General features: G+C 42.7%; 1 protein-coding gene across 7 annotated transcripts in view; it reads right to left on the bottom strand.

Annotated features, from left to right (window-relative positions):
* Positions 1 to 24719, bottom strand: part of CMTR1 (cap methyltransferase 1) — a 61522-nt gene that overhangs the window by 23421 nt on the left and 13382 nt on the right. For all 7 annotated transcript variants that reach the window (XR_015722661.1, XR_015722663.1, XR_015722662.1 and 4 more), the window contains 9 exons: positions 22688 to 22780; positions 21204 to 21275; positions 19937 to 20031; positions 19745 to 19817; positions 14963 to 15161; positions 13801 to 13919; positions 11775 to 11871; positions 11327 to 11459; positions 10424 to 10603 (listed from right to left, as the gene is read on the bottom strand). Coding sequence is in view for 2 of the 7 variants with exons in the window: in XM_045786321.2 (XP_045642277.1) it covers positions 10424 to 10603; positions 11327 to 11459; positions 11775 to 11871; positions 13801 to 13919; positions 14963 to 15161; positions 19745 to 19817; positions 19937 to 20031; positions 21204 to 21275; positions 22688 to 22780 (1061 nt within the window). In the remaining 5 variants the exon portion in view is untranslated. The remainder of the gene's footprint in view (positions 1 to 10423; positions 10604 to 11326; positions 11460 to 11774; positions 11872 to 13800; positions 13920 to 14962; positions 15162 to 19744; positions 19818 to 19936; positions 20032 to 21203; positions 21276 to 22687; positions 22781 to 24719) is intronic.

The raw sequence follows: 24719 nt of genomic DNA, 5'->3' as shown, positions 1-24719 counted from the left end.
GTTCAGCCAGAGCAGTGCTATCTACATTTGGGGGAGAGGGGTGGAGGACCTGAAAGAGAACTCCCTTGACCACACCCCAAGGCACAGTTACATGGGGCCTGCTTACAATAAAGCAGAACTGAGTTAAACCCTTCAGACGCTCAGCTCCCAAGTCCTGCTAAAAAGGAAGGTTCTGATCCCATCCTTGAAAATTTGAAAGCAGTAGTGAACTAAGTCTAAATAAAGCAACAACAAAATCCAGACCCAGTTCAACTGCAGACTAAACCCTATACTAACAGCTGCCCTTTCTACTTTAATCCCCAATGTTCTTTTACACACAATGTCTGGCATTAAATAAAAAAGTACGTGACATGAGATAAAGCAAGAAAATGTGACCAACTAGCAAGAGGGAAAACAGTCCAGCAGCACAAGATCCGAATGTTAGAATTATCAGACGCGGCCCCTAAAATAACTGAAAAACATGTTAAAGGATCTAGCAGAAAAGATGTACAGCGTGCGTGCAGAATAGAGAATTTCAGCACAGATGCAATAGCCACACTTCTAAAGCACAAAATTCTAGAAACAAAATAAATATTGTAAATATTTAGAATTTAGAATTAGAATCTAACGATTCTAAAAATAAAATATAATATTAGCGATGAAGAATGATTTTGAGGGGCTTATCAGCAGACTGAAAACAGCAGAGAAAAGAATCAGTGAACTTGGGGACTGAAACATAAAGAGAGAGAAAAATGAAAAAAACACACAAGCACTGAAGCTCTATAGGACAGTAGCAAACAGTTTACCATAAACAAGTAGTCTCAGAAGCAGAGAAAAGAACAGGACAAAAATACTGACAAGATAATAGTCAAGAATTTTCCCAAACTGATAAATGAAATCAATCCACAGATCCAATGTCAGAGAACCCCAAGCAGAATCAATACAAAGAAAACCAGATATAAACACATCATAGTCAACAAGCTGAAAACAAAGATAAAGGGAAAATCTTGAAAGCAGTCAGAGGAAAAAGGACACACAACAAGCATAAAAACAGTAAGAATAATGACTGACTTCTCATCAGAAACAAGGAAGGCAGAGAACAATGGAACATTATTTTTCAAGTGCTGAAATAGAAACATAGCCAACCTCGAATTCTATATCCAGTGAATATTCTTCAAAGATGAAAGGGAAATAAATACACTTTCAAAAGACAAAAGCTGAAGGAATTACTCCAGCACACCTGCCCAACAAAAATAGGCTAAAAGAAATTCTTTGGGCCAGAGGGAAATGATTCCAAATAGAAACCTGGGTCTGTAGGAAGGAATGAAGAACACCAAAACGGGTAAATAGGTCAGTCAATATCAAGGACCTTTAAAAAAAATTAAACGTACAAATACAGGCCCACCTCGTTTTATTGCGCGTCACATGACTGCTCTTCACAGATAATGCATTTTTTACAAACTGCAGGTTTGTGGCAACCCTGTGTCGAGATCTACTGGTGCCATTTTCCCAACAGCATTTGCTCAATTCATGTCTCCGTGTCACATTTTGGTAATTCTCACAATATCTCAAACTTTATTATTATTATTATTATTATTATTATTATTATTATTATTATTATTATTATTATATTTGTTATGGTGATCTGTGATCAGTGAACTCTGGAGCCTGAAGATGGGACTGAATTGCTATAAAACTTTAACAGATGAGGAGCTGCTCCTTATGGATAAGCAAAGAAAGTAGTTTCTTGAGAGGGAATCTACTCCCGGTGACGATGCTGTGAAGACTGCTGAGATGACAACAAGGGATTTAGGATATTCCATAAACGTAGTTCATAAGGCAGCGGCAGGGTTTGAGAGGACCGACTCCAATTTTATAAGAAACTTTGTTGGTAAAACGTTATCAAACAACACTGCATACCACAGAGAAACTGTTCATGAAAGCAAGAGTCATCCAGTGTGGCAAATGTCTTATTTTTAGAGATTGCTCGGCCACCCCACCTTTAGTAACCACCACCCTGATCAGTCAGCAGCCATCAGCACTGAGGCAGGACTCTGCACTAGCAAAAACATTAAAACTCGCTGAAAGCGCAGACAATGATCAGTTTTTAGCAATAAAGTATTTTTAAGATTTGTACATTGTTTTTTGTACATAACGCTATTACACACTTAACAGACTATAGTATGGTGTAAACATAACTTTATATGCACTGAGAAACAAAAAAATTAATTTGTCTTGCTGTATTGCAATATTCATCTCATTGCGGCGGTCTAGAACCGAAGCCACAATATCTCTGAGATATGCCTGTATGGGCATGTGTACCTTTAAATCGCTTTAAAAGACGATATGGACTTTATAGTTTAAAATTAAAATAACAGCAAGGTAAAGTAGGGTTTATATGAAATAAGAACACGCGTATGCAAGTAAATGCATATTCACTATGGTAAGGTTCTTACATTGTTCATGAAGTAGGATACTTGTTGAAGGTAAGTCATGATAAATTAAAGATGCACACTGTAATCTCTGAAACAGCTAAAACATAACACAAAAAGTATAAAAAAGAAAAAACCCAAGAGATATAAAGGACTATTAAAAAATACCAAACTTTCCTCCCCAAAAAGGAAGGAACAGAGAAACAAGAAGAAGACAGGATAAACAGAAATCAAACCACCAAGATAGAAGACTTAAACCCAAACATATCAATCATTACATTCCATGTAAAGACTCTAATTAAAAGGCAGAGACTGTCACACTGGACAAGAAGGTAAGACCCAAGCATATGTTATTTACAAAGACAGGTTGAAAACAAAAGGACATAAAAAGACAAACCAAACAAATACTAAGCAAAAGAAAGCTGATGCAGCTATATTAATGCCAGACAAGGTAGACTTCAAGACGAAGAGGATTACTAGATATAAGGAAGGATATTTCATAGTGACAAAAGGCCAATTCATTAAGAACAGAGAACACAGATTTAGAGACTAATATACCTCATAAACACAGACTCAACTTAATAAAATATTAGTAAATCAAATATAGCAATATATAAGAGTGATACTCCTCATCAAACCATATCCAAAAATGCAAGATTTGTTTACCATTTGAAAATCACTCAAAGTAACTCACTGTATTAATGGAATAAAGAAAAATAACATAATAAATTCTATAGATACAAAAAAATTTGACAGAATCAAATATCCATTCATGATAAAAACTCTAAACAAACTCAAAATAGAATAAAACTCTGTCAACCTGATAAAGGACTCTAAAAAAACCTACCAACACCATACTTAATGATTAAACACTTTACACTTAAAATCAAGAATAAGGCGGGCGCCTGGGTAGTGCAGTCATTAAGCGTCTGCCTTTGGCTCAGGGCGTGATCCCAGGGTCCTGGGATCGAGCCCAGCATCGGGCTCCCTGCTCCGCTATGAGCCTGCTTCTTCCTCTCCCACTCCCCCTGCTTGTGTTCCCTCTCTCACTGGCTGTCTCTCTCTGTCAAATAAATAAAGAAAAAATCTTAAAAATAAAAAAATAAAAAATAAGGCAAGGCTGCCTGCCTTTATCACTTCAATTCAACATCAAACTGGAGGAATTAGTCTGTGCAATAAGACAAGTTAAAAAAAAAAAAACAGAGCTACCATACGATCCAACAATTCCACTTGTGGGCATTTATCCAAAAGAACTGAAATCAGGATCTTGAAAAGATATCAGCAGCCCCATGTTCACTGCAGCACTACGCACAATAGCCAAGATGTAGAAACAACCTAAATGTCCACTGACAGATGGATAAAGAAAACGTGGTAATGTATATACGATGGAGTATTTTTAAAAATTTTTTATCTTAAGTAAACTCCACGCCACATGTAGGGCTCAACCTCAAAACTCCGAGATCAAGAGTCACATACTCTACTGACTGAGCCAACAAGGCACTCCTTTACATCGATGGAGTATTATCCCGGCTTTAAAAAAAAAGAAATTAAGAAACATGAGACAACATGAATGAACCTTGGGGACATCATAAGTGAAATAAACTAGTCACAGAAAGACAAATATTGCATGATTCCAATTATATAAGATATCTGAAATAGTCAAATTCATAGAACCAATAAGTAAACATTCTCACAGGACACACAGTCAGTATACAAAAATCAATTGTATTTCCACTTACTAGCAATGAACTAGAAAATGAAATTTTAAACATACTACTTAAAATACATCCAAATGCACACAATTCTTAAGGATAAATTTAGCAAAAGATGTGTAGGACCTCTATACTGAAAACTATAAAACTCTGCTGAGAGACATTAAAGAAACTAAATAAATTGGCCATTTTTTTTTTTTTACTTATGGATGGGAAGATTCAATTTTGTTAAGATGTCAATTCTTGCCAAATTGATTCATAGATTCAATGTAATCTCCATCAAAACTCCAGCAGGCTTTTTGTAGGAATTGACAAACTGTTTCTGAAATTACATAGAACTGCAAAAAAAAAAAAAACCTAGACTAGCTAACAGTCTTGAAAGAGAAGATCAATGCTGGAGAACATACACTACCGACCTCAAGGTAACTTGTTTCAAGGTACAGTCATCAAGAGAATATGGCAAAGGACAGACAAACAGACTGATAGAACAGAACAGAGTGTTCTAGATATAATCAATCACACACACATAGTCAAATAATTTTCAACAAGAGTGACAAAGCAATTAAATGGAAAAAGGAAGGTATTTTTAACAAATGGTGCTAGAACGGGGTAGCTATAAGGAAAAAAAAAGAACTTCAACCCCTACCATCACACCACATTCAAAAATTAATTTCAGGTGGACTATAGACCTAAATGAATGAAACTTCTAGATGAAAACAGGAGAATATTTTCATGACTTTAATGTAGGCCAAGACTGTTTAGGGAAAAAAAATCACCTATAACAAAAAGAAAAAATTGATAAATTAATTTCATCATCAAAATTTAAAAATTCTAGGCATCCAAACTGAAAGAAAAATTAGTAAAATTATCTCAGTTCACAGATAACATGACCTTTTATGCAAAAAACCCTAAAGATTCCACCAAAAACTATTAAAACTAATAAGCAAATTTGGTCAACTTGCAGGATACAAAAATCGACACACAAAAACCAGTCATTTCTATACACTAATAATGAACAATCTGAAAAGGATTAAGAAAACAACTCCATTTACAATAGTGTCAAAAAGAATAAAATACTTAGGAATGAATTATTATTATTATTTTTTAAAGATTTTATTTATTTGACAGCAACACAGCGAGAGAGGCAACGCAAGCAGGGGGAGTGGCAGAGGGAGAAGCAGGCTTCCTACTGAGCAGGGAGCCCAATGCGGGCTCGATCCCAGGACCCTGGGATCATGACCTGAGCCGAAGGCAGACACTTAACGACTGAGCCACCCAGGCACCCCACTTAGGAATAAATTAAAGAATTGTTAAGACTTATACACTAAAAGCTACAAAACACTGCTGACAAAAATGGAAAAAGACATAAATGAATGGAAAGACATCCTGTCATCATGGATTGGAAGACTCAATATTGAACATAACAATACTATCCAAAGCAATCTACAGATGCAATGCAATCCCTATCAAAATCCCAAAAGCAATTTTTGCAAAAACAGAAAAACCCATCCTAAAATTCATATGGAATTTCAAGGGCCCCTTTAGCCAAAATAATCTTGAAAAAAAGAAAAACAAATTGAAGGACTCACACTTTCTCATTTCAAAACTTACTACAAAGCTAGAGTAATCAAAACTGTGGTACTGGCATAAAGACAGGCATACAGACCAATGGAACAGAATAGAGAGCCCAGAAACAAACCCTACATATATGATAAAATGATTTTCAACAAGGGTACCAAGACCATTCCATGAGGAAAGAACGCATTCAACAAGTGGGCTGGGGAAACTGAATATCTACATGCAAAAGAATGAAGTTGGACCCTTATCTTACATCTACAAAAATTAACTCAAAATGGATCAAAGACCTATATATAAAAGCTAAAACTATAAAACTCTTATAAGAAAACATAGCAAAAAGCTTCATGATGTTAGATTCAATAATGATTTCCTAAATATTACATCAAAAGCATAAGCAATAAAAGAAAAACTAAATTGAACTACGTCAAATTAAAAACTGTACACTGAAGGACATAATCAACACAGGGGTGGAAAAGCAAAGAATGAGAGAAAATATTTCAAATCATATATCTGATGAGGGATTAATATCCAGAATACATAAAGAACTCCTACAATTCAACAACGAAAAACAAACCAATTTAAAAATAGGCAAAGGACTAGAATAGGCATTCCTCCAACGAAGATACACAAATAGCCCAATATAAAAATATGTACAATATCATTAATCATTAGGGATACAAGTCAACACTACAGTGAGATATCATTTCATACCCATTGGGATGGCTATTATCCAAAAAACAAAAACAGAAACAAAAAAACAAAAGAGAGAGATAGAGACACAGTAACAGGTGCTGATGAGGATGTGGAGAAACTGGAACCCTGGAGCATTACTGGTGGGAATGTGAAATGGGGCAGGTGCTGTAAAAAATAGTATGGCAGTTCTTCAGTAGCTGCACCATTTAAGCAGAACTACTTACATGATCCAACAATTTCACTTTTTGGTATTTACAGAAAAGAACTGAAAGCAGGGGTTCAGTTATTTGCACACCAATATTCAGAGCAGTATTATTCACAGTAGCTACAATGTGGGGAAAATCCAAATGTCCAAGAACAGATGAATAAAAAAAATGTGGTATATACATATGGAATATATTATTTAGCCCTGAAAGGACTGAAATTCTGACACATGCTATAACATGATGAATCGTGAAAACATGCTAAGTGAAATAAGCCAGACACAGAAGAACAAATACTGTATGATTCCAATTATACGAGGTACTTAGAACAGGCATATTCATGGAGCTAGAAAGTATAATAGGGGTTACCAGGGGCTTGGGGTGGGGGAAATGGAGAGTTATTGTTTAATGGCTACAGAGTTTCTCTTTCGGATGATTAAAACATTCTGGAAATATACAGTGATAATGGTTCCACAACAATGTGAATGACTATACTTAATGCCACAGAATTATACATTTTATAAAGGGTCAAAATGGTAAACTTTATTTTATGTATATTTAAACACCATAAAAAAATGATTGAAAAAATTTTAAACTTCTGCTTATCAAAAGATACCATTAAGAAAATGAATAGGTAAGTCACGCATTAGGACAAAATATTCACAACATATATATTTGAAACCAGCCTTGTATTCAAAATAAATAGTTACTACAATTTAATAAAAAGACAAATCAATTTTTAAATGGTCTAAAGATCTGAAGAGACACATCATAAAAGAAATATACAAACAGCCAATAAACACATGAAAAGAGGTTCAACATCATTAGTCATCACAGAAATGCAAATCAAAACCACAAGAGATACCACCTCAAAGAAAAGAAATAACATGTGCTAGTGAGGATGTGGAGAAAAAGGAATCCTTGTGCAGTGTTGGTAGCAATGTAAATTGGTGCAAACGCTCTGGGAAACAGGATAGAGTTTTCTCAAAAAATTAAAAATATAGAATTACTACCACAGTCCAGCAATTCTACTTCTAGTCATTTATTCAAAGAAAACAAAAACACTAATTTGAAAAGCCATATGTGTCCCTAGATCATCAGACTGTCATTTACAATAGCCCAAATATGGAAGCAAGCTAAATGTCCATCCACAGATGAATGGATAAAGAAGATGAATACATACGATGGAATATTACTCGACCATGAAAAAAAGAATGAAATCTTACCATCTGCAATATGGATGGATCTAGAGGCTATTATGCTATGTGAAATAGGTCAGACACAGAAAGACAAAAACCATATGACTTCATTTGTATGTGGAATCGAAAAAACAAAACAAATGAACAAATAAAAACAAAACAGAAACAGACTCACAGATATAGACAACAAACTGATGGTTGCCCGAGGGAAAGGAGTGGGGGGATGGACAAAATAGGTGATGGGGATTAAGAGGTACAATCTTCCAGTTAAATAAATAAGACACGGGAATATAATGTACAGCATAAGCAATATAGTTAATAATACTGTAACAACTCTGTATAGTGACATATGGTAACTAGACTTACTGCAGTGACCATTTCATATATGTATATAAACACTGAATCATTAAGTTGTACACCTGAAACTAATACAATATTCAATTTAAAAAATATATAAAAAAATAAAACCACAATGGTGGAACACTACACCCCCACCAGAATGTCCAAAATGAAAAAGACTAATAATATCAAATGTTGGCAAAGACTTGGTACAACAGTCAGAATTCTCACACACTGCTGCAGCGAGTATAAACTGGTACAAGCACTTAGAAAACTGCACGGCGTTACTAAAACGTTACACACACATCCAACCTATGACCTAGAATTTCTGTTCTTGGATATTTATCCAAGAGAAATAAAAACATTTGTCCATCAAAAGCCCTGCACAAGACTGTTTTAGCAACTTTATTCAGAACAGCCCCAAACTAGAAACATTTTAAGTGTCCATCAACAGAAGAATAAATTTGATATGTCCATACAATGGACTATTACTCAGCAATAAAAAGGAACAAACACCACATGACAGATTCTCAAAAAACACGATGGTAAGGAGGAAAACACCAGACACACCAAAGTGTCTATGTATGATTCCACTTATACAAAGTTCTAGAACAGGCAAAACTAACCTATGACGATAAAAATAAAGAGTGGTTACTTCAGGATTGATGGATAGGGACACAAAGAAATTTCCTGAGGTTATAGTAATGTTTTTTTTTAATCTTAATAGAAATGTAGGATACATGGATATATGCAGTTGTCAAAAATGACTGAAGTGTACACATAGATTTCCATTTCAATTATGGAATTATACATCAATCTGTTTAAGAAAAGAGAGAAAACGAATTTGATATAGGATTGCTAAAACATTGCACTTTTGCAAGCACTGAGAAGTCCGGTTCTTTATCTTTTCCTTTTTTTTTTTTTTTTAAGATTATTTATTTATTTATTTGAGAGAGAATGGGCCAGAGAGAGAACATGAGCAAGGTGGAAGGGAAGAGGGAGAAAGAGAAGCAGACTCCCCACTGAGCAGGGAGCCCGATGTGGGGCTTGATCCCAGGACCTGAGCCAAAGGCAGATGCTTAACCGACTGAGCCACCCAGGCGCCCCTGAGAAGTCCAGTTCTGCCACAGTTGAAAAGAAGTCCAGAAATGTTACAAAGCCCTGGTTTTGCTGACTCTAGACCGGTTCGGGCCTGTTTCCTCACGTATAACACAGTGAAGCTCAGTATCTGCTCTACCCTGGCACCTTCCATTACTGTCAAGATGAGAGCTTATGTGGCAGTACTGTGGAAAGTTACAATACTGTAGGGTGATGGATAAATGGGTAGACTTCATCTTCTTCTGTGATTCTCCACGGCCACCTATACCTTCAAAATTCTCTGGGAGCCAGGACTGTATCCTTAGAAATGACCTTTCCAACAGCTGTTTTGCCCCGTGAGAAAGCACTTCTACTGATTCACTACTATACAACTCTGCAACGTACCTCAAAACACTTTTCTCTAGGGGCACCTGGGTGGCTCAGTTGGTTAAGTGTCTGCCTTCGGCTCAGGTCCTGGAATCGAGCCCCGCATCGGGCTCCCTGCTCAGCGGGGTCTACTTCTCTCTCTGCCTGCGGCTCCCTGTCCTTGTGCCCTCAATCTCTTTCTTTCTCTGACAAATAAATAAATAAAATCTTAAAAATAAAAAAAAAACACACTTTTCTCTAAGGCTTGCCCACTTAGAAAACTGAGCCAACTCTCACTACTTTAAATTATTACAGTAACAAGAAGTGGAGGTGGGGAATCAAAAAAAGGTTTAAAAAAAAAAAACAAAAACCATCATTCAGATCACCCATCTGGGGAATTCATCAACTGGCAAAAAAGCTTTAATACCAGAAACTTCCAAAGCATGCTGCATACTTGCTTCCTAGCCATCTCCGGTCTCCAAACACGGAGCTTCACAAGGCAACAACCATGACAGTCTTTCACGAACAGAAGCAACTAAAGAGCAGTTACTCCTGCCTCCAGGGACACAGGACAAGACTGCTCTCTATCAGGTTTCACCATCATCTTCAGACTCCCATGGGCAAGGCTGTACCAACCAGGTTCCCACTGGCCACTCTTGGGACAGGGCATGGGAGTAGGACAAGGGTCCCCGAAGTCTAAGGAGCCCTGGAACAAGCAGACCAATTCTAGTTACCAATTTTTTAGGACTGACCAAGTGATACTAAGAGCCAGTCATTCAGTCCTTCGTTCTCTGGTCTTCCTTGATATCCCAGTGGCGTTGGCAAAAAACACCCAGTTTGCTTACCTCTCGTTGGACCGTATCATGTAGTCCGTAAATTCATGGTCTCCCTTGATCACCTCCAAGGGGACCACAAGGTTGACATCAGAATCGGTGTTGTGCAGTTGGTTGAGTTTGATATTGACTGAGAAGAGGTAATCCCGCACATCATCTATGCCCACTTTCAGGCCCTTGCACACCACATACCTGGCAGAAAACACCCTGTCAGTCCACTGAGCAAGGGCTTCTCCCCCACATTCCTCCTCCCCAAACTCCTTGCTGAGTCATAAAGCTAAACAGTCTTAAGTCCATGCACAAAGAACAGCACAGACTTTGCTGCGAAAGTTCAATTCAATTCTTTCCTTTTTATGTTGGGCTGTGTTTCTACCCTCTGTAGCAGTGGTTCCCAACTGCCCTGTGCCACGCTGGCTGCATCACCATCACTAGGGAGTCTGTTAATTACAGACTTAATTAATCAGACTCTCCAGGAATGGGGCCCAGAAATTTGCGTTTTTAACAAGCCACCTAGCAATTCAGACTGGCCACATCTTCTCTCACATCATGCAGGAGCACCGTGTACTGTGTCCCAACTAGGATGCCAACAGCGCCTCTGGTTGGTGGCCCCCTTGCCCTTGTCCAGCCCATGTCCCTCCAGGTGCCCCTTCTTCCAGTCACCTTCTCCTTCCTGGACCAAGCCAAGGATCCCCCACCTAGGTGTGAGGAATAAGGCCTGTGGAGAAGGCGGCAGAGGCTGGAGTGGCACACCACAGAACCGTGAGGATCCGAATCCTGACTCCTACTGGTGCTAATGACTTCCTTAAGATCAGGGTTTAAACGCAGCTTGAGTAGTTATGCCAGAGACGTGCATCAGGATCTGCTGCTCTAACATGCGGTCAACTAGCCCGACCACAGCGCAGAGGGAGGCCTCACCTCTCGGAGTTGGCAGGACGGCTGGTAAGCGGCTTAAAGAGACACACTCGTTCGAAGCAGCAGTAGAGCAGGTAGATGAGCCCGACGCTGAACGGCGTGAACAGGTCAAAGGTTTTACAGATGAAGTGGCCTCCTAGGTTAGCGCAAAAACACCAACAGCAGTCAGTGGGTTCTATCCCAGGAGGCGGTAAGGTAATCTCAGGGAGTCAACGTGACAAAGCCGGGACCCACCACTTGGGCCCATTAAAAGAGGCAATTTAAGGGGGAGACTCAGCTTTAGAGGGGACTTCAGGGATTCTAGAGCACTTACTCCCCTAAATTCCTCATTTAGCCACCTGTCACCTGATATAAGCAGTTTGTTTGTTTTACTCCCAAGCCCTGGACATGCTCTCATCCCACAGGGCCTCTAACAGGTCCTGGGCTGGGGAGTCAGCTGAGGAAGCGTCACCTGTTCGGACAACAGACAGCGCCATGAGGAACTGACAGAGCAGCAGCTGCTTGCTGAGGATCTCTTGCAGGTTCTCCTGCCCCTCCACTGAGAAACCCTGAAATGAGAGCATAAGAGTCGGAAGAGGAAAGAGACATGGTGAGGACTTCATTCATCCCCACCCCACCGTCACTGAGACGTCTTCAACTGTTTTCACTGACTTCCACATCTGACTGACAGAGACACAGCTCAGCATTTAAATTATTTCTGCGTGGTCATACGGCACTGCGTGGCTGAGGCTAGCACTAGGACCCAGGCCTGGCTACTAGAACAGGCCCTCTTCCGCTCCAGCACTCCCAGGGGATAGAACCCAGTCTACTTTTCCAAGGAGATGGTCCAAAAAACTGTAAAACCTGTGTGGGAATCCAGGGGAAGAGTAAGGGAGGACAGAGGCAAAAATACTGGCTGGTCACAGGCCAACTACAAGATAGGAAACAGAATGCCCTGGTCAGTCCAAGAGCCAGGGAGCAGTGTGACTACTCTGCTTCGGCTTACTCAGCCACTGTGCTGATCACTGAACAGGCCCCAGTATGGTGATGGGAGAAACGTTAGCACAACTCTGACACTCACAGTAATCTCTCTTTCTCTGCTGACCAAAACCCCCTTCCTGTCTCAAGACCATGGAGCCTCTCCCTCCAGCTGCCAGGGTCTCTGGCTAGGGTATTTGTTCAAAGCATGTGCCTTGCCATTCCTGGAGTGGTCTCCCTCCCTGTGAAACACCAGCAGGGAGCAGAGAGCCAAGCTCACACACAAGTAAAGGGGGGCCAGCGGTTGGAGGAGGGAGGAGAGGAGAGTTGTTGTTTACTGGCTACAGAGTTTCAATTTCACAAAAAGAAAAAAGCATGGCTGAGATGGCACACTGTATGTGTTTTTTATCACAATAATTTTTTTAAAAAGTAAAGGAGGCTGACTTCTGTCCAGCTGGCTCCAGCCCAACCAGGTCTCCCTCACTCAGCTCTAAATGACTCAGAATCAAAAATTTAGTAATGTCCTCGGGTTTTATAGATGTTTCTCAAAATGCATGTGTATTTGTAGGGTCAATCAAAAAAAAAAAAAAAAAAAAAAGCCCAAGTCACCAGTCTACATTGCCTAAGCAGAAAGAGAACCTTTGCATTCGCACTGTGGCTGCTACATGGCACCAACCGCCTCCCGAGCACCATCAGGCCCTAACATCTGCCCAGCGGGAGCAGCCCCTCCCTCTTTATTCCCCAAGCCTGTCTCCCTGTCATTCCCTGCTGTGCACAGTGCTTTGGTAAGCCAGGGCATCTTCAGGTCCCACGCTGCACCCCACGCACTCCTTCGCCTTTCTACGTGGTTACTTGAGAGGACACCCAAGGAGCTCCGAGGCTCAACTCTAGACATGTGACCCTGCAGCAGTTGCCACATTCTCTGTCCTTCCTCTTAGAGTAAGTGGTGGCTCACTCCAGAAAAGCCTACTTGCAGCATCAGATTTCTAGGTGAGAAAGCTACAGTGGGATACCCTCGGTACCTCAAGCAGCTGCCCAAAGAACAGGGCTCCCTGAATGTTCACTTCAGCCCAACACTGACAGAGCCTCCTGTGGGCTCCCCCGAGCTGCTCCCTTTGGTTATATGGTCATCTGTCAGCCATCCAGAGGCTTAGGGGTGTAAGGACAGCCTCTACCAGGAGCCACACCCAGGTGACAAATGATGGAAATGTTCTTCCCAGTTTTGCCTCGTCCATCTTGGTCATGATTCTCCCCTATCATCTCTCACAGCCAACCAAGGCCCTCTGAGGAACTGAACTAAGAAGCCACTTGCTCCAAGCAAAGATGTCCACAACATTACGACACTGACAAAGGAATCATTGCAAATATGTGCAAAAAGAATAAAAACGTACATCATACATCCCTACTATCTGAATAGTGAACCACCACCGTCTGGGGCAGCAAAGGACCAAATAAAACAAAACAAGCCTCTAACATGATAAATCCCTAAAGCATCGCCCTATGGACAGAAGATCACCTACCCCATCAGCCATCAGAAAGTGGACACCCTTGCGATCTGTGTTATCCAGGACAAAATTCCGAAAAGCAGTGATGTTCTCCGGGCGGGTAATATCTCCATCTCCATCGATCCCACCCTCACCTGGCAGGACACAAAATTCACATTTAGCTTATCCACCCCGTGCATCCCAGGAGCTGGGACACAAGCCCTGGGGGGCTGTGAACACAAGTTCTCCTCGAGGACCATGGGGAAAGGCCCTGTGAGGAGGAACTCAATGCAAGATCTATCCTGCAAAGCTGCCTTGCAGTGACGGACCAAGAGGCAAAAACAGGGCCCTGCTGTACTAAAGCAGAATTCAAAAAGAGTTGTCCAGCTAAGAGTCATCAACTGAAACAGAGGGCCTTCCTCTTCAACGCTGAAGTTGCGTTTAAAGCACCTACATTTGGGGGAAGAAAGGGATAAAGAAAGGGGGGGTAATCAGAAGGGGGAATGAAGCATGAGAGACTATGGACTATGAGAAACACAGGGGAGGGGGGTGGGGGAATGGGATAGACCGGTGATGGGTAGTAAGGAGGGCACGTATTGCATGGTACGCTGGGTGTTATACACAACTAATGAATCATCGAACTTTACACTGGAAACCGGGGATGTACTGTATGGTGACTAACATAATATAATAAAAAAACATTAAAAAAAAATAGAAACCAATATCAATTTTTAAATAAGAACTGTTACAGAAGAACTCGGGATTTGCTGCCAAATCACAGCCATCAAGAAAGAGCAGAGGGGACTGCCGTGGGGCTGCTGAGCTGTTACCCAGCGCGTTCCACAGCCGGTGACCAGGGCCCGAGATGGGCATGCGGTTTGTATTTGTTAATAACTCTGCCAATTCTCAGCCGGAGATCAGGCAGTTTCATTATCTCCTGTCACCACAAGAGAAAAAAGGAGGATTTAATATGGTTTTGATGAGTTTGCCTAGTGAAGTGTTTAACCTGCATCCTACAGGCGTGGGGTAAAAAGGGACAGTCTAGAGGGAACCAAGACCTTCATGACATGGACTGGAAACCCCAGGCTGAGAGACCTAGTAAAGGAAACATGCCCAGGGGATAATCACTGCTTCTGACTTAAAGTCCCCAGAGAAGATGATCTCTCATCACCCCCAGGACCCTCCTCCATGTCCCTACCATAGTAGGGTTCGAAGAGCTCACTGGAGGCCGAGTAGAAGTCCTCCAGTTTGAAGTCATTAGGGCCCTTCAGAGTCATTCCGAAGCCCTTCGCGTGCCACTTCTTCCTCCACAGCACATACTCCGAGAAACCGCCTGGGCCTGCGCAGACGTCAGCAAAGTACAGAAGCTCAGCTTCCCGGTCCTTTACCAGTGGTTTCTGCAAAGGCAGGTGAAGGACAAGGGAGGAAGGGGAAAAGTCTGGCTCAATGGGGAACAGGAAGGAGAATGCAGGGGGAGTAAAATGAGCCTTTCAGCAAGCACACAGCAGAGCTCCCATTGGGGCCACAAGACTCAAGTGTGTATCCTCTGTGGTCGCCACCCTGTGGAGTTGCCCATCCCCACCTCAAAATACCCCTAATGCCTTCAACCATAGGGCCCAGCTCAGACTCCTAAGAAAAGCATCTTACTAGGAATCGGGAGTATGCATTTTGTTTCTCAGAGTCTTTTCCTTATCATATCCTGCCTTACAAGAGCCCCACTGAGCCGAGTAGATGCTGTATCCCCCACTCACAGACAGGGGAAAAGACACCAAGAGACAAAGCAACCTGCTCATAGCCTGTGTGCAGAAAAGCTAAATCGGATGCAGTCAGCCTGACTGCTGGACTCAGGTCTTCCTACCCAAAGCCTGAGGGGCTCTAACATCTCCCCCTCCCAGTCACAGGGCCTACCTTTCCAAACCACAGGCCTTGCTTCCCTTCTCCCCTTCCTTCTTGGCTCTCCCTATTTTTTTTCAATTAACTTTTTATTGTGGAATAATTTTAGATTTACAGAAAAGCTGCAAAGACAGAGTTCTCATATACTCTTCATCCAGATTCCAATTTTGTTAACATCCTACATGGCCATTTGTCAAAACTAAGAAACCATTGTTGGGGCACTGCTATTAACTAAGTTCGACTTGATTCAGGTTTTATTAGTCTTTGTTTTGTTCCAGAACCCAATCCAAGATATCATAGTGCATTGAGTCTCCTTTTTCACACTCCCTTCTCCTGCCTTTGCCCCTCTGCTAGCCAGGCGCATGGGGCGGCACGCAGAGCTAGAGGCTGACAAGGCAGGGGGCGAAGAAGACGCTGGTGTGCAGCCTCCAGGCAGCCCCCAGAGTACCTGCCCACCTTAGGAGTAACTAAATTATAATAATCATTTGAATTTTTACTGGATTATAGGTCTGGTTACTCCGGTACCTTTCAACTCATAATCTGAAATTTACACTGAACCCAGCACTGGCCCATACTGTGTTTCTCTTTTATACACCTGTCGTAGAGGGTGAATTCTACTTGTCCCGACCTAGCTCCAAGGCAGAGGGGATATACCATCTGCACTGGTGACAACAAGAGGTAGAGCTCTAGGGCAGGTGACTACAGAGGACCCTGAGGAACATCCAGAGAGAAGGAGCTTGGGCATCTCGGCCTTCCCTCTCCACAGGTGTGTCATGGCTGAGTACTTGTCCAGAGTTCTGTAACTGCTAGGTAAAGATCAGAAAGCTTTAGGGGAAACAGTTTTAAGAAAGAAATGGAAAATACGAATGTTCACAATCTAGTCACTTTCTGGGTGAAAAGGGCCCTGCCTCTGATGATAGCTATCCAGCTTTATCAAAACAGTGAAGAAGTCTCTGGAGAAACTGACTTCAGCTAAAAATAAACTTCATCATCCTATGACAAACCCACCCAGGCATGCTGAGATGTATCAGTTCTTTCTCTGCTTCCCCACCAATCTAGCCCAGTATTCTTTGTTCCTGAGCCATCAATTATTCATATTTTTGGATTATATTCATTTGCACACAAAAAAAAGACCTAATGGCATTTGCTGAGAACATTATGTAGCATGTTCTAGGCAGCACAGTGGTAATGAGGCAAGGTCACAAGTTTAAGGCCCGCACACACTGGAAAGAGGAAAAACAACGTTCCTCACCACTGGCCATGCCTAGCCCTAGGCTCTAGGCTCTCCCAGCAAGCCGCTGGCCCAGACGAAGACTGGGAGAAGGAAGGAAAAATAAATCAATGAAAAAAATCTCACCTCCAAAAAGAGGGCATAAGTATGATCTCATTCTTTGATTTCAAGGCATGTAACCCCCACAGGTCATGACCAGAAGGTCTTTTCATAGAAAGGACAGCTGGAGTTCTCACCTCTGCCACTTACTGGCTGTGCAGTTAAGGGCAGCATACAATTTATGCCTTTAAGTTCAAGCTCCCTCAACTGTAAATTGGGACTAATGTAGGTTCTCGAGGCTGTTGTGGGATTAAAGTACCATATGTTAAAGATGCTTATAAACTGTAAATACTAAACAAACATTAGATAATACAATATTCAACTGGATCAACTTCCTTAGAGTCAAAACTCTTGTCCTTTTCCGTCGCCTCATGTAGTACTCCACGTTCAGTGGGCACTTTGTAAGTTCTGTCTAATTTCCTCTAAGACACCACCGCAACTCAAAGACCCACATTCAGTTTTTGTCTCCTGTAAGGCTTCACACACAACGTTTACTTACCTCAGCAATATCCCCAGGCACACAAAGCCCGCACATAATGTTACGGTTTATTATAGGCTAGCATATACCCAAAGAATCTAAACTCCCTTCTTTCCTTTGTCTCTTCCAATTCTTATTTACGATTTGTTTCCCTACCTAGTCTCTCTTCTCCTCTTACCACAACCCACAGAAGCAGAATGCCAGTGAAAAACCTCATAGTCCCCTCTGCCTCCCACCTCCAACCTCCCCACACCTGTCCAAGCTTCAAGTTCTCCATGCTCTTATTCTAAAACCTGCCTGATCCAAGAGCCAGAGGCCCTAAAAAACCCAGGTGTGTGTCTGGGCCTTCACCCGCTCGCATCTCTGCTAGTGATTGCTCTAGGGCATCTCTGCTCTCCTGAAAAACACACCAAGCCTGCTGGGTCCTCAGGGGAAAAAAGAGATGGAAAGAGAGAAGAAAACACTAGGGGCTGGAGAGAAATCACCTTCTATAGTGGAGTGCAGAGAAACATCTCTGAAAGGGCAATTCTCCATGGCCACTAACAATCAATTCAGGTCAAGACGGTGCCTGCAGCGTTACAAACACGGCTACCTTTTCCGACATAACTAACATCTCCACCCTTGACCTGAATGGTACAACCCTGGTGCCTCCTTCACTGTCCTGACAGCAAAAGACAATAACCAGATCCCAGCCGCTGGAGGCATTTACATTCAAAAGCCCAAAATGATGTGCTTCCCAGCAGCTTGACAGAGCTCCTCTGCCAGGCAGGGGTTTAAAGGAAATCATTTGGTGCTCAGAAAATTAAACCAACATTATATCAACCTAATTTTCTCAAGATGCTAATTCCAAGAGCCCTTTTGTGCTGCCTGCTGGTCCTGGAAAACAGGGCGGGAGACCCAGGAGAGAGAAATGACTAGGGGCTGGAGGGGTTCACATGCCAGTTTTGCCAGCATGGAGGGAAACAGGGAGGTGGAACTGAAACATTAAAGAACTTGGAAAATAAGTTCCTTTAGCGGGTGGATAATCAGGGGGCCTAGTGGAAGGAGAGTGAGTGAAGCAGAGACAGGTTTGGGAACAGCTGGCTCCTGGCCCTTCACTGTCTAGAGAACTAACTTTCTGGGCCTGAGTAAAAGTGCTTTGAAACCCTGAAGGGAATGCCAGAATGAAATTTCCTTTTTTCTCTATCATTACGGTGTGTCTGTGTTCAGCGGAATGAGATGTAGCAAAGTAGAAAATCATTGTGCTCTACCACTTCTTGAGAAGGGCCAAAATCTAGTAACTGTGACCCCACACAAAGCTGGTTCAGAAAGGCAGAAAGGGAAAGTGGCCACATCTGAAATCACAGATCTTAGAAATGGAACAGATCTTAAGGGCCTCTGGTCCTACCCCAACCCTCTGACACGTTAGTAGGGCTAATTTCGGGGGATGAGGCAGCTGAGGCCCTAAGAAGGGATGAACTTACGTGACACCACCTGCGATGCAAGAGCTGTACTTCCTGCCCCGCAACCCTCACTGAACACCACAGCCTGGATTTTCAGACAGGATACTGAGTTTCAATAAACCGGTGAAAGGACCCAGGTGCTCACATTTCATTCAATACGCACATTTCCCCGGGCACTTCCTTCTCATACCAGCCACGGCACCCAAGTCAGATGATGTCACAAGTTCGAATTTGGAAAACAGCTCACTCTAAGGACTACATACTCACCCTGGCAGCAACTGGCCTCCACAGAAAGGCTTTACAAACATCCCCACCCTGAACCCTTGCCAGTTCTCGAATCCACCAGAACATCCAGAACCTAAGTGCCACGGAGGAAGGGATCACATCTACCTCATCCAAAATTATATTCCTGGTGCCTGGCACATAGTAGGAGCAGGATAAATACATGTTTAATGGATGCAGGAGGAGGGCCCATGCTCTACCTCATACCCTGCACCTCCCTGTTCCCTAAGCCTACGGATGTCACAACTGCTGATTTTGCCCAGAAATGTCCCTTTGCCACTGCTGCAAGCCCTACCGTCCTCCACCTGGGGTGAGCAGCAGGATCCGCAGAGTCAGGGGCTACAACTCTGGGCCTGAAGCCCTACAGACAACTGCGTACTGGAGCATCCCTGGGACCACAGGAAGCACCATGGGACCTACTTTGAGGAGCTCAAAGCAAAATCTCTCTCACATAGCAGGAATACTCTTCTAGCATTGCACAAATGGCAATTTCTGGGCCACTGAAGCGGAAGCCCATTTAGCACTATGAATTCAGACAAAGAATCTTGCTCTCACCCCACAAGAGTCCCGTGGATTTGTAAACATGCGATCAAACACAAAATCCATGTTAGCCATCTTCATTGCCGCCCTGCAATACAGACGGAAAAACGCAACTCAGTACGCCAGATGTATGGAAAGCGGAGGCTCAGACGAAAAGGTGGAACAGTGCGTGTCCGGGGAGGGGAGAGGTGGGGAATGTCAGCAAACCTGTTTAGGAAGAAGACTCCTCGGATCATCTCGTAGGGATTGGCCCGGGTCCGAGCTCGCCGCATCTCCTCCCCATCCAGAACATCAAACACACTCTGCCCAGAGAGAGTCAGAAAGTCGAGGTGAGCATCGCCCTCCAGGACGGGACAGGGGACTTAAGAGCTTGAGGAGCCCCACTCAGTCCTCGGAAGAGTGACAATACTGCTGCATCCCAGCTCTGAAATGACCGGTTGTGTGACCCTAGACAAAATGCTCAATCTCTCCAAGCCTCAACTACCTCACGGGTGAAGCGGTAAATAAATAAATACATAAATAAATAAATACATAAACAACCTGGAAGCGTGTCCCCGCACAGTAAGTGGTTAATAAATGACACCTATGGGTAGGCACAAAGCCACCTGTCGGCATCACAAATCCTCAGAGCAAATCTGTTTCTCCACTCCAGCAGCAACTTCCCAAGGGACCAGAGTTCTGATAGTAAGGCTCACTCAGAGAGAGGGCAAAGTAAACCAGGCCCAGCGTTTTGTGACGGCACCTATTCACACGGTAGAGGTCCCTTCTCCCTTCTCCAGTTTTCTCCCTGAGAAAAAAAAAGCCTCGCTTCACCTGAGTTCCAGTCACCTTAAGGATATTCCCAACCCTCTGCCTGCAAAAAAAAATAAGTTTGGTGAGGCTGGTCTGAGGCTTCTTCTCCAACCCATTTCTTCCTCAGTTTCCCTGGCTCATCCTGCCCCGGGCAAGGTACTTCCTGACGCAAACTCGCGCCGAAAGCTATCAAGGAGAGACTAGTGCTTGCCTGTGTGTTAGGAGCTTCACGCTGACTATCCCATTTAATTCTCACAACGATCCCAGGAAGTATCTTCTCCCCGTTTTACAGATGAGAAAACTCAAACTCAGACCAGCTAAAGCAACCGGCCCAAGGTCACACAACAAGAAAGCTGCAAAACGAGGATGAGTTCAGCTCTATCTGACACTAACGAATGATTGCAAACGTTTCACTCCACCAGGCCCCCTCAGGACTGTGATGAACCGACCCACTGAGGTTAAGTGGAGCCTTTCCTGGCTACTGACCACAGGGACAGCACAACACTACAAGGCTCCAGGAAAAAGGATACCTTGGAGAAATGTAGCAAGCCACACATCTCATCTGTGAGAAAAATCTTGGCTAAACTTCAGCTCCCCCCCGCCCCAATTCAAAAGAACTGGAAGAGCCCAGCATATGCCCTCACACAAGGTTTTCCAGCCCGGCTCTAGTCACAGGCCTTACCTTACACTGCAACACACTGTGAAGCAACTCTTCGCCACAAAACTCTGTCTCGTCTTCAATAACCATCTTTCTCTAGAGAAAGAAGAAAATAATCAATAATGACCATGTATGACTGCAGTTGGGGGAATGAATGGAGAAACGAGGGTTCCAAGTGAGTAGAGCAAGAAGGGGCTTGAGTCTCTGCCAAGAACATCAATCCCTGAGGGGCGGGAAAGAGAAAATCCTAAATCCCTCTGGCTATACTCCAGATGGCTGTGAGATGAAGCAGCCCCCTGGGTGCTCTGACTAGAGCACCATATGGATACAAGACTCATGAATGCTGAGGCTGAGAAAAGCAAACGGGAAGGAAACATTCAAGCTGTCTGCCCCCAGAGCATGGAGGCAGAAGGATGGGGACTGCCCTAAATGACAGAAGCCTTTCAACCAGGAAGCCTCGTGATCTGTGAGGGGTACAACTGTAGGACACCAGGCACTGACCGGGTAGCATCAGAGATAACAAGGGCTCAAGAGACTCTCACAGAGGTGTCAAATCCAACCTCATGGCTGAGTGAGGCTATCCCTAAAACAACGATGCTCAAATTTGGGTGTTCCCAGGTTTTACACATTTCAAAACCACTGAGGATCCCAAAGAGCTTCTGTTTATGGGAGGGGATATATACATATCGACATTTAGTATTAGAAACTGAGACAATTTTTATTCAGTGTAAAAGAACAATACACTATGTTAACATAAATATTTTTTTGAAAAATAACTATATTTCCCCAAAAAATTTTTAATGAGGAGAGTGGCACTGTTTTTCGTGTTTACAAATCTTTTACTATCTGGCTTAATATAAGATGGCTAGACTCTACTCTCTGCATTTGCATTCAACTGGTTGTGATATAGCCTCTGGAAGACTCCACTGGACACTTGTGAGAGAATGAGTGAAAAAAGCAAATAACTTTCCAGTACCATTATGAAAATAACTTTGACCATTTAGAGCCCCTGAAAGGGTCTTGGGAGATCCCCAGGGGGCCTTACACTTGAGAACTGCTCTCTAGACCATACTGATTTGGTAGATATGTACTTTATTCTTAGTTTTCCAGAAGGAGATTAAACAAATTCCCTCTGTAACAACTCCCTCATTATTTTCTGAGGACAGGGACAGTGTCTTTTCATCTACCTGGAACAGTGCCCAGCAGTGACCAGCATATACACAAATGTATAATAAGCTACTCTAAAAAGCATCCATGAGGAAGACATAAGTTATGCATTTTGTGCTGCCTTGCAAGTTTAAATAACTAGGAGAAAAAAACCCTGTCACAAGGGCATATCTGTAAAGCCCTTGACACACCATCTTGACAAAACTTCATTCTTGCCAGAATGGTCAGATTCACATTTTTCTTAAACTATGAGTATACATACATACATACACACTGGACTCAAGAAGAAAAGTCAGGAGGTAAGTGCCAAGAATTCAAGGTACATTTTCCTGAAATCCTACCTTTCCCACAACCATCCAATCGCTCATTTCCTGAGTGTCAGGAATTTCAGTGGTACATTCTGGAAACCATGACACCTGCTCACAGGCACTGGGCTACAAACAAAAAAGAGGCAAGTAAGTCAGGGAAGACTTGCTATGCCCCAACTTGCAAGGGCTTCCCCAAAACAATCAAAAGGGACTCAGACAGATGGAAGGGCCCGGGAAGCTCAGGCGAAATGTACTGGTCAGAAATGAGAACTGAGCCAGGATCCTGAAGGTTAACTTTGGAAGGCCAGCTACAATTCTAGTTTGAATCTTCAGAAACTTCCCAAAGCTTCAAAGTTTCTTTCATTTGTTCCAATATTATTTATAAATATGTACTATGGGCTAAGTACTCAGAATGCAGTTAAAAAGATGTGGTCCTTGACCCAAGGTGCCTACAATCACAGCACTGGGGACACAGAGAAGTGCACACAGGATATAAGTCTATGAAAAGGTAATTATACCAGGAAGACCCAGTGGCAATGAGTCTCGCCTCCCGATGCCTTTCAAAGTGTTATTCACAAAGGGGATTCCTTGCCTCTTCATTCCCAGAGCAGAAACTGGCATCTCAGTGGTGCTTTCTCTTAATTTTTGAATTACATTATACATTAGAAATATCTGCAGTCTTTTTTTTTAAGATTTTATTTATTTTTAAGTAATCTCTACACCCAGCATGGGGCTTGAACTCACAACCCCGAGATCAAGAGTTGCACACTCCACCAACTTAGCCAGCCAAGCACCCTTCCGCAGTCCTTTTAAAAAGTACTGCTAACAGGCCTCGCCCTCAGACTATATGATTCTGTCAGTCTGAGGCAGAAACTGGGTATAGTCATATTTTTTAGAAGACCCCAGAGGATTCTAATGTGAGTCAGGACTACGTTCACTGGGCTAGAGACATGGATTATAAGACCTGAACAGGTGGCTAACCTGCACGGCAGCTCTACACGCGGCCTCCCAAGCAAGGGTGGAGAAGAGATTCACCATTGCAAACTGAAGCGATGTGATTAAAGGTAATATTACATGCTCCGAAAGGCATAAAATGGTAACACAACGCAAGGTCTTGAGAGCAGGCCAACCATCAACAACAGAGAAAAAGTTTAAAAGAAAATTTACTGAAGCCCTTTTCAATCTGGCAATGAATCATGGCTCCCCCCCGGCCAGTCGAATTCATCACCTTTAACCATTTATAAATGGTTATAAGTTATAAACTCTATGGGGAAGAAAGCTCGTGTACACTTGGATGTCCCTTTGGAGAGAATAAGTAGACTCAAGCTCCCCACAGAACTGTGCACATCAAGAGCAAAAATGGACTGCAACGTGGACTCTGTCTGAAGGGCCAAACCTGGCACTCCATGTTCCTGGGCTGCCGAAGCCACCAGGCATTTCCTCTGCAGTGACTCCAGGACTGGACAGCCACCTGAGGTGACCCAGACTCATCTACCTTAAAGAAGTGGATACCAACTAATTAATTAAGCCAAACTCTTAACCAAGAAATAGGGCATCTTTTGTAGGAGGAAAACTGAATCACGGTAAATGATAATTAGGACAGCCTTGCCTCAAAAAGGAATTTCAATAGCTTGTCTCCATTAAAAACAGAGATTTTATGGGCAAATTTGAGATTTTGAGTTTAGCTAAGTTGGTTCTAATTCTGTCCCACTATGAGGATTAGGACTCTTTACTGGTTTTCATACAAATGAGGACACGAAAAGCGCCAAGAATTTCTGAGGTAAAAACCTACGCCTCACACCCAATTACAAATATTTACCCTATTCTGCACTGTCTCATCTGCTATTCTGCTGGTCTCGTCTCCTCGCAACTACAAGGCAACATAGCAGGACCACCCCCAGAAGCCATTAGCTCCTGGCTTGTCAGCATCTTACTCTGAAGCCTTATTAGGCTTTTATCATGTGCAATTCGCAGGAGTTCTTTCCTGAACTGGAACAGCACAGAGACAAATAAAATATCAATTCTCCAGAGTTCACAGCCACATGTGAAGCTCAACTACCCCAGC

This window comes from Ursus americanus, chromosome 32 (genome assembly GCF_024610735.1).
Source record: "Ursus americanus isolate L20-20 chromosome 32, mUrsAme1.1.p, whole genome shotgun sequence".
NCBI classification, from domain to species: domain Eukaryota; kingdom Metazoa; phylum Chordata; class Mammalia; order Carnivora; family Ursidae; genus Ursus; species Ursus americanus.
This window is presented reverse-complemented; position numbering and strand designations above follow the sequence as displayed.